Source organism: Mycteria americana, chromosome 16 (assembly GCF_035582795.1).
Source record: "Mycteria americana isolate JAX WOST 10 ecotype Jacksonville Zoo and Gardens chromosome 16, USCA_MyAme_1.0, whole genome shotgun sequence".
Taxonomy (NCBI): Eukaryota; Metazoa; Chordata; class Aves; order Ciconiiformes; family Ciconiidae; genus Mycteria; species Mycteria americana.
Window position 1 is genome coordinate 9,438,315 of NC_134380.1, and position 12,566 is coordinate 9,450,880.

The 12,566-nt window shown below is 44.4% G+C and overlaps 1 protein-coding gene across 2 annotated transcripts; it reads left to right on the forward strand.

Annotated features, from left to right (window-relative positions):
* Positions 1-948: 948 nt before the first annotated feature.
* LOC142417724 (meteorin-like protein) lies at positions 949-7,957 on the forward strand. 2 transcript variants are annotated; one of them, XM_075518685.1, is made up of 5 exons: positions 949-1,075; positions 2,068-2,477; positions 4,090-4,149; positions 6,692-6,855; positions 6,961-7,957. In XM_075518685.1, the coding sequence occupies exons 1-5, from the start codon at positions 966-968 to the stop codon at positions 7,006-7,008; spliced, it is 792 nt and encodes a 263-aa protein (XP_075374800.1). In that variant the 5' UTR covers positions 949-965; the 3' UTR covers positions 7,009-7,957. The 2 variants fall into 2 exon arrangements, with proteins under 2 accessions (XP_075374800.1, XP_075374799.1); XM_075518684.1 differs by having other exon boundaries at positions 6,692-7,957.
* Positions 7,958-12,566: the final 4,609 nt, after the last annotated feature.

Genomic DNA, 12,566 nt, shown 5'->3' on the forward strand with positions numbered 1-12,566 from the left:
GTGGGGGTCCAACTAAGATTCAAGGAGTCCAGTGTTAGAAACTTGAGGGCTAAAACTCTGATTTCAGGATATCTCCTCTAGCAAATATATTTTCCTCTTGAGGAAAAGCCCTAATTGCAGAAATGCGAGGGACAAACTCTGCTTCTCTTTCCTTGTGCAGCTGTAGGCAATGTGAGAACATGCTGCTAACCACAGGGTAACAGATGGCTGGAGAGTCCTGGTGACCGTGGGCACTGTCACGCTGAGCGGGGAACAATGCTGCGTAGCTCTTCGCATGTGCCACCCAGCAGCGCCCCGGGCCGTTGTCCCCGGCCTGCTGCAAAATCCTGATTCCACGCCTGAGAGCTGCAGGAAAGAGCCTCGCGCTCAGACCTGCAAAAGAGCAGCTCCCCATGGCGTTCACGGAAAATACGGAAAGGGCAATGCATATAGAGATCTAATTACTGGCGGGCATGGCCCGGCTTTTAGCATGACAATTGCAGGCCCTTGTGCTTTCTTGTGCACGGGCCCCTGAAAGGTGCTCGCGAAAGCAAAAGTTGGAACTACTGAATTTCCATCAGCCGTTCAATGTTTGCTTTGATTATGTTGACACGATTTTTGTGTCCTCCTAAACTGCAGTGAGCAACTGTTATTAATCACTTTTAAATATTTTAAAGACAAAGGGGGGCCGCTGGCCCGTGCGATGCAGAAGGCGCCGCGGAAGCAGAAAGGCAGCGGCCGTGGCGGCGGAGCATCGCCGCCGGGCCCCCCGCCGGGGTCGGGGCTCTGTTCTTGCTGCGGCACTGCCGAGGCCCGCGCCGTGGCGGGGACCTGCGGCCGCCCTGGTGCTCGCGGAGCGACCGGGGCGGGGGGGCGGCGGCCGGGCCCCGGCACCCCCCGGCACCCCCCGCCTCCCGCCGGCGCTTATAGCCCGGCCCGCGCCCGGCCGCCGCGTCTCTGCGCCGGGGCTGCCGGCCGGGCCCGGCATGGCCGCGGAGCGGGGCTCGCCCTGCCTCCTGGCCGTGCTGCGGCTGCTGCTGCTGGCGGGCGGCGGGCAGCGGCCGGGCGCCGCCGACTACTGCAGCTGGAGGGGCAGGTAGGCGGGTAACGGCCGCGGGCTCCGCTGAAGCGGGGGCTCCGAGGGGCCGGCGGGCACCGGGCCGGACCCGTCCTAGCAGCCGGGTCCCGGGTGCCGCAGCCCCGCCTCGGTGCTCCGGGGCCGCTGCGGGGCCGGCGGCTCCTTGGGGTCTCACCCGTTGCGTGCGGCAGGGGAACAGGCGGTTGCGGGTGAGAAGGGTGGCAGCTCTGCCTTGCTGGCGGTTTTTCTTTTGTGACTTTGAGAGGGAAAAACGCGACAAAGCTTTCTCAAAAATCATACCCTTTTCCTCAGCATTTTGTTGTCCTTTTTTTTTTTTAACTAATTCTGCTGCTACGGATTCGATTTTCCTAAGTGACGTAGGCAAAAGTAACTTTTCGGAACGCAATGAAATTGCAGTAGCTTGAGCAAGAGCTCAGAAGCAGGGTCAGCGCTGCCTGCTTCGATTAGGAACGTTTTCTTGATGAACTCTTACCAGAAGCATTAAAAATAATTTTAGAAATTTGGGCTTTTAAACCCAACTTTTCAGACATAACATCAGTACTCATTGTGCAGCTCCTACTGCGAGTCAGTGGCTCTCTTCCCTACCTGCCTACAGGTGGGATTTTCTGGAGAGCTGAGCATTGGCCAGTCCTATCACACAGAAAGTTTTTGTTGCTATTTAGCAGAGAGAAGTTGCCCTCTGGATGCTGTAGGCATCCAAGCATGGATTTGCAGGTCGGCAAAAGCGGCTGAGGCGCCTTTCTGTGCACCTTGGTGTAGCACCAGGCGTGAGCAATCCCCCTCCCTTCCCCATGGTGCTGCGGCTGTGGTCAGAGGGAGGGAGGGAAGGCAGCCCAGCTGGGGGAAGTTAACTTAAGAGTAGTTAGGATAAAGTCAGAGCTGGGAGTAGGACTTGGATCTTTGGGCAGCCAGCGTGGCAGTGACCGCTGGGCTGTTCTGCCTGTGCTGTGGGTATCATTAGTGATGGACCGATGGTATTGTCTTGGCAGCGGCTTGAGCTGGGAGCCCCGTTCCCGCGCAGTGGAGCAGGTCCATCTGCGCTGCACCGAGGGCTCCCTGGAATGGATGTACCCAGCACGAGCCCTGCGTGTCGTTCTGGAGCCCAACCTCTCCAGTGCCCGGCACACCACTGTCTGCATCAAGCCTGCTAGTGACTTCCAGGGTGCCAGCATCTACATGGAACATGCTGGGCAGCTGCATCTGGTGGTAAGCGAGGCAGAAGGGGCTCGACCCCACCACGTGTCTTGCTTCAGTGCCCACACACCGCAACGAGTGGCCCTCTTCCTGCAGGCCAGCCCGCAGAGGGACATCAGCCGCCGGACAGCCAGCTTCCAGTATGAGCTGCTGAGCAACCAGAGCGCTGCTGGCCCCGACTTCAAAAAGATGGCACTGGTCGAAGGTAAGAGCAGGGCCAGCCTCGGGGCTCTGCTGTTGGGGCAGATCCAAGGTGGCGTCCAATATCCATTGACCTTGCCCGTGCGTCCCTAGTGACAGAAGCTGTTTGGGCTGAGGGGTTTGTCATTGCAAGGGAGGTCCTTCTGCCAGCTCACTGACTGTTCGGTGGGTGCAGTATGTTTTCAGATTTCCACAGTGAGGGGCACCCTGTAGGCACGGGAGGGAACACTGCGGCATAAAGAGAAACTCTGTCTCTCCATTAGCAGCTAGCTTGGTCCTGGATGTATGCACTGTGATCATGGGTGTCCCCAGCCCCTGGCAGTACCATCACCGAGAACACCTGAGTGGGTATTAGGAGCCCAAATCCCATGTTCAGAAGGGATTTAAATTCATCAGGAACCCAAGGCCTCAAGGCAGTCGCTGGAAATTAGGCTGATCTTTTGAAAATGGGATTAGCCATCTAAATTGCTTGAAACTTCATTTACCTTTCTTTCCTATTCTTACACCAGCATAATTCTGCACTTTACTCACACACACGTTTATGTATCCAAGGAGCACTGAGGTTGAAGAAGGCCCTTTTCCATCCCAGTTCTGAAAAATCAGGACCCACCTACTGCTGCTGTTATATCCCTACTGCCCCAATAAAGAATACCCTGGGCAAACCTCCTGTTAAAAAGGGGAGTGTTCAAGCCATGTTGCAATGGCAAGAAGCTGCCCTTAAAATGGAGAGGTTAAATAAAAAGAGCAACTATAGTACTTTTGGGTTGTCCTCTCCTCTTTGTTAACCTGTCCAAAGTGCCGCTTTGCATAGCTTTGCTGTTTGCTGGAGCTTCATGGCATTAACTCGGGGAACATGCTCATTTTAGGAAGTGCTTAATAGGATCACTGGCCTGATGGCCCAGTACTCAAGACGGGAGCTTTTGATAACAGGCTATGTACCAAGTGTGTGGATAACAAATTACATTTATGGGGGAACAGAGCCTGATTGATTCAATGAGCTCTATGACCTGGTGTTACACTTATGAAGGCTTCAGATGTAGTGTGGGGTGTTTTCTTTTATCACTAATATATTGAATGACTTATGCTGCTACCCCACTCTTGGAATAAAATGCAACCACATCCACACTGGATTACTAACGTTTCAGTAGGCCATACCGGAGTGTTCCCTGGCTGCAGAGCTGCGCGTTGTCTGAAATCATCGTAGCTCCCAGCACACACATAGATGCTTGTCTTTATTGTTGTCTTTTGTGATCCAGAAGTAATATAGGAGAATCTTCCCTCTTTCTATCAAAACAGAACCAAATTTGAAAAGGTTGAAAAATGATGGAGGGTAGGTATGTGCCAGGTCCTGCGTTTTCTGCTATATTTTTTGCATGCTTCATCACTTGTTAAAGGGATTATATGCTCTCAGGCCCTGTTGTCGCTCAAGGGCTCTTGCAAATCCTCTGTGCTTATTTTTTTGCTTCCGCTGTATTTGCATAACAAGAATTTAGGTTTGCTTCTGATTATAATGCTCTTTAAGCTAGTACTGCCCCATTTCCTCTCTTAATTCACCAGTCCTTTAGCAATGAGACATACTATAGTATTATAAGTAACTAACTGTTCTTTTTTTCTAGCTATGTGCCGTCCTTGTGACAACGTGGAACTTCTTATGGCCATTTGCAGCAGTGATTTTGGTAAGCTGACTAAAGGGAAGTTATTCTGCCTTTAATTATGCATTGATTATTTGGATTTATTTGCTTCTTTTCTTAAAATAACAGCATGACCGTGCTCTCTGACCTGCGAAAGAAACTAGCTGTGTGGAAAAGAATTTGAATGGGGGGGAAAAAAGGAAACCTAGAAGGGAGAAGCTTTCTTTCAAGGTCCTCGTTTCCTGCAGGCAGAAAGGTTACGATCTAAAACTGAACTGAAAGTAATTCTTACAAGTGTGCTGCTGGCTCTCACGCGTAGCAAAGTCACATGCGTGTAGACGCACATACACACAGGTTATACGCGCTTGGTATGCTCCTTTTTATTCCCTTCATCCGTTTTTGGTTCGGTTTTTTTCCCACCCCCAATGATGAATATGCACTCTCTCTTCCCTCACAATTTGCACACTTCCTAGTTCTTTCTCTACAGAGGTAGTGAGTTGTTTGTAACTTAGCTAAGGATTTCAGGTGACTTAAACTTCCTTCAGTGACATACTGGTTAGGTTTCATGCCTTATGAGAAAACAGAGCAGTTAATATTCCATAAGGTAAGAAATAATAAGAAATACTGAGTTGATGGTACATTAAAAGCTTTTTCCATTTTCTCTACTTAATAATGCAATATAATTTTTTAAATTTTTCTCTTGATCACGATTTGTTCATTTTATTCCCATAGTTTTGCATATGAAAATTTGTACCTCTCTGATTATGTCCAATAGCTAAAGCTGTAGAGCTGCCTCTCCACGTGGCCACAATTATATTGCTGTAAATGTACCTATGTAAATAAATAAAACTATGAGCTATATTTACTCCTATTCAATGTTTAAAAACCCCCACCAAATTACTGCTTTCCTACTAGAGGTTGCCATACTTCAAGGCTACTGATAAAATCAAACGCCAACATCGTTGTGCTAACACAAAAACAGAGTGTAGAGCACGCTTCCCTTAGAGTGCTCCTTAGCTGGTAATTTTTCTTCTTCTAATTTAATTGATGCATTCCAGCCCATTGTTCCTCCTTGATGAAGTTATCAGTTCCCATGCGAGGCGCTCTCCCTCTGCACGCCCTGGAAGTCCAGACGCTGACAGATGTGGGGGCCCAGGCACACAGTGGGGGGCACTTAGACTTACAGCAGCAACAGACCAGAAGAAATAGCCCTTTGAACTGACTCTATTTATGGCCTGACTTCCTTGCCCTAAGCTCACAAATCCCTATCATCAACTTTTTTAATTAGAGAAAATAGCGCTAATGAAAGTGTAAATGACACTGGGAGTGAATAGGGGCTTTATAGTTATTCTTAAGACGGAGGTCTTCAGTCACTAGGCCCTGAGCAGCGCAGGAGCAACTTGGAGCACCAGGAACAAGCGCGTCATAGCTTGTCAATAGACTTGACTGCGTCTGACTAAAAATGATCACACAAAAAGGGAGACGGAGAGCAGAGACATTTGTTACACAAAATTCTGGATTCCCTTGGAAGTTGAATTAGACAAGGAAGTTCTCGGAAACTTCAGAAATAAGCTTTTTCTGCCTCTTGGGTTGTTGAGTTCTCTGTAACCGAATGAAAGAGTTTTGTGGCAGAAGCATGGTGATGTTCCCGTTGCATTGGTAACCTCTCATTTGCTCAAGAGCTCTTGGCTCACATGGTGGCATGTTTCTTTCTGAGCCTTCTCTGGGTATGGGATTGAAATTAATTTAGTTGATAGAAGAATAATTGATTGTTATGAAAAATGAGGGTGGTGAGAATGAGAGAGATGGCTTCAGGACAGCAAACACCTGTCAGATGGGATGTCTCATTCTCTGCACAGTTGATGCAAAGGATGCTTTCAGTCAGAAAGACTGTGGCTTATTACGCTTTTGTTCCTAGAAAACAGCTAGGATCATTTTGGGAGAAGGAGGTACATGTATGCTATGTGATTTTTTTAAATAAGGCTTCAAATAAAGCCATGTTAAGGGTTCTGCATGTTGTTCATCAACTCCCAAAGTGTCTTTTGATGGATGAATGCCATTTTCTTTTGAGGGGAAAAAAAATCTCAAACCTTTAAATGAAAAACGTTTAACAAGCTCCTATTTTTTCCAATCAAATCATATCCTAGTTCTTCTTGGATCAACCTCTGTTTCTGCTGTCAAAGGAAAAACTTCAGAGTCCCCTGGAGAACAGGAAGGAGGTGGTCTGTGACAGTCATTGTCTTGGAACGTAGACTGAAAAAACTGAATCCCTGACCTGAGCTCTTTTCATGTGCTTTTTTATCCTTTACTGCTGTTCTGCATTATCAAGCAAGTTTATATGCTTTTTCCTCAGATGTAGCTGATTTGAGTAGTGATAAAGCATGCTTCCAAGCACACGGCACTGTTTGAGTAGGGATCCTCTGTGTAAAGGATGCAGTGTAAGCTCAGAAATGTGTCCACTTGTAGGTGGTAGGAGTACAAACTGCACAACAAATCTGTTTCTCCAATTATTTCATTCAGTGAGCTCCTAGTACCTGAACTACTTACCTGCTGCTCCATAACCAACTCCTGTCTTCTTCACATCTAGTGGTGAAAGGATCTATCCGAAATGTTTCCCACGATTCAGAGAACCACATGTCACAGGTTGATGTCAGCATCCAGAAAGTCTACAGACAGAAAAACAGAATTTTCCAGCAGGATGAAGCAAGTGGTGAATGGCGAGGCCCTATACGAACCCTGCTACAATGCAAGGTGAAGAAGGGAGGTGGAGATTTCCTTTTCACTGGAAATGAACATTTTGGCGAAGCTTGGTTGGGCTGTGCTCCTCGGTTTAAAGATTTCATGTTCATTTACCAGGCTGCCAGAGAAAGAGGAGCCAACCCATGTGAGTTTCAGCTCAACTGACAGGAGTGACACCAGAGTTGAGAGTTGAAAATTTCAACCCAGTTTTTGGATACTGAGTCTGAAGTAGAGTTAAAACCAAGGACTAAAGTTAACAATTTCACCAAAACTGGGGCCTGGAGGATTTCCTGAAGATAATGGCTCTGTGAGCCCTGTAAACTCTGACTTTTAATCCACATTTGCATTAGTTTCATTAGTTTCTTCTTCTTCACATCTTCTTTGCCTTACAAAATAACTCTGAATTTTGAAAAAGTTGTGTCTCTTTTTTTTTGTGGTTAGAAAGCAGCTTGTGCTCAGTATTACAAAATCCTCTCTAACATCTTTTGCTCTGTGTATGTACTATGAGCTTTTTCTCTACATTTTTTTCTCTCCTCCCCCCATCTCTACTTGATTTCCCTTCCAAATGGTGCCTTTTTTTTTTTTTTTTTTAAATGAATGCTAACTATAGTCTTAGCCATAGTTACTAAACCTTCAGGGAACCAGCAGGTTTGCCAGGTTTTTTGCCTTCTGTATGTTAGCAGAGAGATTAACTAACCCTCTGGAGCAAAATCACAGCTGATGTAATTCTGCAGCACTCTGTTGGTTTCTGCACATTTGACAGCATCTGATTTTGTTCCCCATGCAAACAGGTCAGTGAGGGACACTGCGCTTTAGCTAATATGAACACTAACACTGCATCACTACCAGATGAGAAAAGGTGTTTGGGAAATGCATTGAAATAATCAGAAGTTTTGGTTGTAGCATTGTCTGGGTGAGAATGTAATATTTGGTATTCATAGTACTGGGCCCACAACTAGCTCTAGTTATTGTTTAGTGCACAACAGGAAAGACCTAAGTGAACTGGCCGTTGTAAAGTATTGGATGTAGAGGAATATCCGAGCACATGGGTTTTGAGAGCTGGAGATCAATGCTACATTTGACATTTCAAACGGAGTACTCTTCTTTGGTTGGTATTTGCGCTGTTGTCCTGGTTTCAGCTGAGGTAGAGTTAATTTTCTTTATAGTGGCTGATGTGGGGCTATGTTTTGGATTTGTGCTGAAAACAGTGTTGATAATACAGAGATGTTTTAGTTGTTGCTGCACTGGTCAAGGACTTTTCAGCTTCCCGTGCTCTGCCAGGTGCAGAAGAAGCTGGGAGGGGACACAGCCAGGACAGTTGATCCAAACTGGCCAAAGGGCTATTCCATACCATATGACCTCATGCTCGGTATATAAAGCTGGGGAAGAGGAAGGAAGGGGCGGACGTTCGGAGTGATGGCGTTTGTCTTCCCAAGTAACCGTTACGCGTGATGGAGCCCTGCTTTCCTGGAGAAGGCTGAACACCTGCCTGCCCATGGGAAGGAGCAAATGAATTCCTTGCTTTGCTTCACTTGCGTGCGTGGCTTTTGCTTTACCTATTAAACTGTTTTTATCTCAACCCTCAAGTTTTCTTACTTTTGCTCTTCCAATTCTCTCTCCCATCCCACCAGGGGAGAGTGAGTGAGTGGCTGCGTGGTGCTTAGCTGCTGGCTGGGGTTAAACCACGACAACTGCAAATATGAGATAAAATATGTTCTTTTAGTATAGATAGGACGTACTGCATTTCTTCTTGTTTTGTATACTTGTGTATGTCAAACTTGTGAGGGGTTTTGCCTTTTAAAGGGGCCTTAGCCATCTTTTATAGTATTAACGTCATAATTAATATTTGCTTTCATAGACCATCATCCCTTTGAAATAATGTGTTCTTTTTAAAGCAAATAAGTAGTTTAGTGAATGAGTGGTTGAAAAACTAAAATAACCCAGTGTGAAGTGAAACAACATAGTTAAAAACACATGTGATCTGGTGATTTAATCCACAGCTCTGTGGACTTGTGAGCCAATGAGCAACCTGAAATCCTTGCAATTGGTGAGAATAATGAAGAGCTTATTAGAGATCATAGATGTTGGATATATTAATTCTGTTTAACTGTAATCTCCCTATATTGCATAGAGTTGAGATAACTATCATGATACCTGTAACTAGTAGAGGTACCTGAATGTTTTCAAGTGGTGCCACAAAAAGCTTTTTTGGAGAAAATCTTCTTGTTTTCATTTGTTTCAGACTTTAAACAAATATTCTGACTTTTCTGGGGAAAACATGTAATGTATAGAGTGCCCACACTCGAAAAAAGTTCTGCTGTGCTAAAATCAGTAGTGCTGTTGCTGTTTACATTTGGTCCAAATTTCTTCCAACATCAAGACTGAGGATGTTTAGATACAGACATGAGTAACAAGTGGGGCAAAGCAGCTAGTGTTTCTGTTGGGATAAGATGGAAAATTTGAATCAGTGGAAGAGCAGTAAAGTAGTTGAAAAGTAACATAAGATCAGGTCATACACTCTTTAATTTCAGTGACTTTATTAGTGTGACAAGGTGGACAGCCATTATCATAGCAAGGAACTGTGGTTAAGTCAGGGCATTTTGATTTGTCTCCCAATGTTTTAAGCTCTGTCAGCCTCGGAAAGCCTCTGTCAGCCTCTGTCAACCTATTGTGGTTTTCCAAGTACTTAGTTTTGAGGGCAGCAAGCAATGTTTCTTCTCCTGGCATCTTACCTCCCATAGTTTCTAACTGAACCATAGACTCCTTTCTTTAGCCATGGTAGAGTAAAAGCTAAAGGGGAATAATCTTCCTTGCGCTGGCTGTGTTGGTTTATGTATAACAGGAGCCAACAATTGTGTTTATGTGCTCATTTTAGTATTCTTGGACAACAAGAGGTTGAACAGACAGAGACAAAACATATTATGCAAGCAGCTTGTAATGCCCACTGCTTCATTACGTATGTCATTGAATGTATCCTGAGTTCACCCACACTTCTTTATTTGCCCGCCTTGCAAAAGAATGGGCAGAGACCAATTGTATTGAGGGCATGAAGCATTCAAACCAGCAAAAATGAAGCCAATTTATAAAGATAGAAAGGTGGACTGGGAGTAAGAGAGGTGAAGAACAGCAACAAGGAGTTTAAGCTACAGCTGACCGTAATTCTTGCTTAATGGTTAGAGTCAGCATCTTCCATAAAGCAGCAGTCTTCCATGTAAGACCTGTTCTGTTGCTTGTTCTCTCCATAGATGATAAAACCTTTCAAAAGAGTCCTAGACATTCTAAAGGAGACATAATCTGTACGGTTCCAGAGATCTATTACAGGAGGTTCCACATCCTGGGAGTTTGTCATTCTATGTTCAAGAACCATATAGAAGAGAAAACATCTTTTATGGCACTAAATAAACTCTTCATTCCATTGTTTCTCAGAAATTCTGTGGATTTTCCTCCTTTCAAGTTGGATAAATAGGGCCAGGCAGCCTTACAAAAGCACAGTCATTCATGTATTCAGGGAATAGGTGCCTAAAAAAAAAAGTAAGAATGCCAAAAGCATCTTCATGTTCATTTTCATGTTTTTTTCAGTCTTTGGGGATCAATTTCTCCAATGCTGCATACAGGAAAATTGGGTCAGAAGGGGTTAAATACTATCACTGTTTCACATATGGAGAGCTGAGGCAATGAGAGACAGTTCTTGGTGGAATTTGGGTGTTGTCTCTCATTAGTACCAACTTTAAGATTTGAGCTAGACCTAGTATGGGGAAGGGTGGACCTAAGTTATAGTCAAAACACATTTGCGAACAACTGCAAGCAAACAAGTGGTCGTCTTTCTTTACTGTGGTTGAATTTAACCCAATGAATCATCTTTACTGAGGAAAGCATGTTGAACATTTTCCCCTTCGGCACGGCAAGCTTAAGTCTTTCAGCCTCTTCCAGGAAGGAAGTGAAGCCTTTTCCATAATCCTTCTGATCTGTAACATTTCATAAAGCAGCAGGGCACTTTATGCACTTAATCCTTTGTTCTTTGCTGGACTCGTGCCTGATGTATAGATACAGAATCAAAAGAGGGACAGGATGTTTCCTCTGTTCATTGAAAGACAGAAGAGCTGCAAGAATCTCTGATGAGTCTTTGAATGACTGGACCAACACCATGAAGTAAAGGTTTGTGAATAGACACAGCGGGCTAAGTCTTCTTGACTGATTTGAATGAGGTTTTGCCTGCTTACACCAGAGTGGATTTGGCCCTTTTTGAATGCAGCTGGTCTTTTCCTCATGTCTACCTTGCCTTTTCTGTGCAGTTTCAGATGTACTGAATTTTCAACATACCATTCTGTAGGAAATGAATTATATGAATACAGGCTTATTCCCTTTGTTAGAGGTTTGACTCTTTCACTCCCCTTCTCCAATTCTATTATTATTTTTAAGGTAAATGTTTCAATATTTTTTGCTGAAATGTAAGCTCAACTTCTGCTCAAACAAAAGGATAAGAACCCTGTTTGTATAACAAAGTAGGATGATAAGTCTTCTGTCACAGTATGAAATGGCAAAGTCGTGGCTTTCGGAGACCTTAAGAGTTCTAGCAGGAAGGCATAGGAGCTGCGTGCCAAAGTCTCGAAATCGGGGGTTTATGCTGAGCTTTGCCGCTGACTCAAGTACCTAGTACCTTCTGCTGTCAGTGAGTGAGCCCATGTTTTAACACCTCTCCAGGAGCTCATTCTGCACTGAGATTTGTACGCTGAACTTCAACATGGGAAGAGGAATAGGTTTTTTTCTTTTTCTGTCCTTTACCAAGAGTATTGCTTCTCCCTTTTTAATGGTCTTGAGCTCATTCTGTTGAAATCTAGCAAGGCTTCCAAATTAGTCATGGAGAGTCAGAGTTAAGAATATTTTACAGTTTTTCTAAATGCTTTTCTTCATTTCAAAGTGATGAGTTTTGGGTTCAGTATGCCACAGTGATAATTTAGAGATGTAATTCATGCTTCTGTAATTAGTACAGTCATAGTTAGCATATTTATAATTTTGTCTCGGGATATAATCCTAGTAATGTTTGAGAAAGCCATTGCTCTATCTTCAGGGAAACAATATCTCGCTAGTTAAAGGAATACTCTCACTGTCACCCATAGGCAAGTACCTAAAATGAATTGGGGGCCAACAGGGAATATAAGGGCTCCAGGTCTGCCGTCAGACCGATCATTACAGCTTGCCACAGAGCAACAGCCCTCTTCACTGTGAACTTGAGAGGTTACAGCAAAATTGCAATGTCCTTACCTATTACAGTGCCAAGATTAAGGATAGCCAAACTGTTTGAGTATCAGTTTCATGCAAAATGAACGCTTGACTTGAATCCTAGGAGATTTGCTTTTGCAAGAATGATATTCCTGACTCCAAAAGAGAAACTGTTACACTTCATTGAAAAGTGTTGCCAATAATTTGATCTAAAAGTTTTGTTTTCAACTTTGTATAAATGGAACTGTACACAAATTACCTTGTTACAGTCAGGATAATAAAAGTAGGATTTGCAGGATCAGGCTTCTAGGGTACAATATTCCTTTACAGACAAATACTCTCTAAATTGGGGGAAAAACCTAACCCTAAAGCAAAAAACCCCTTTCTTCCTCCACCAAGAACTACTTGATTTTTAAAATGGAATGTAGGTGCTGTAAAAAGTACAAATCTCTTTTTACATTGAAAAGCATTAAGGAGTTTAATACAAACACAGACAAAATACA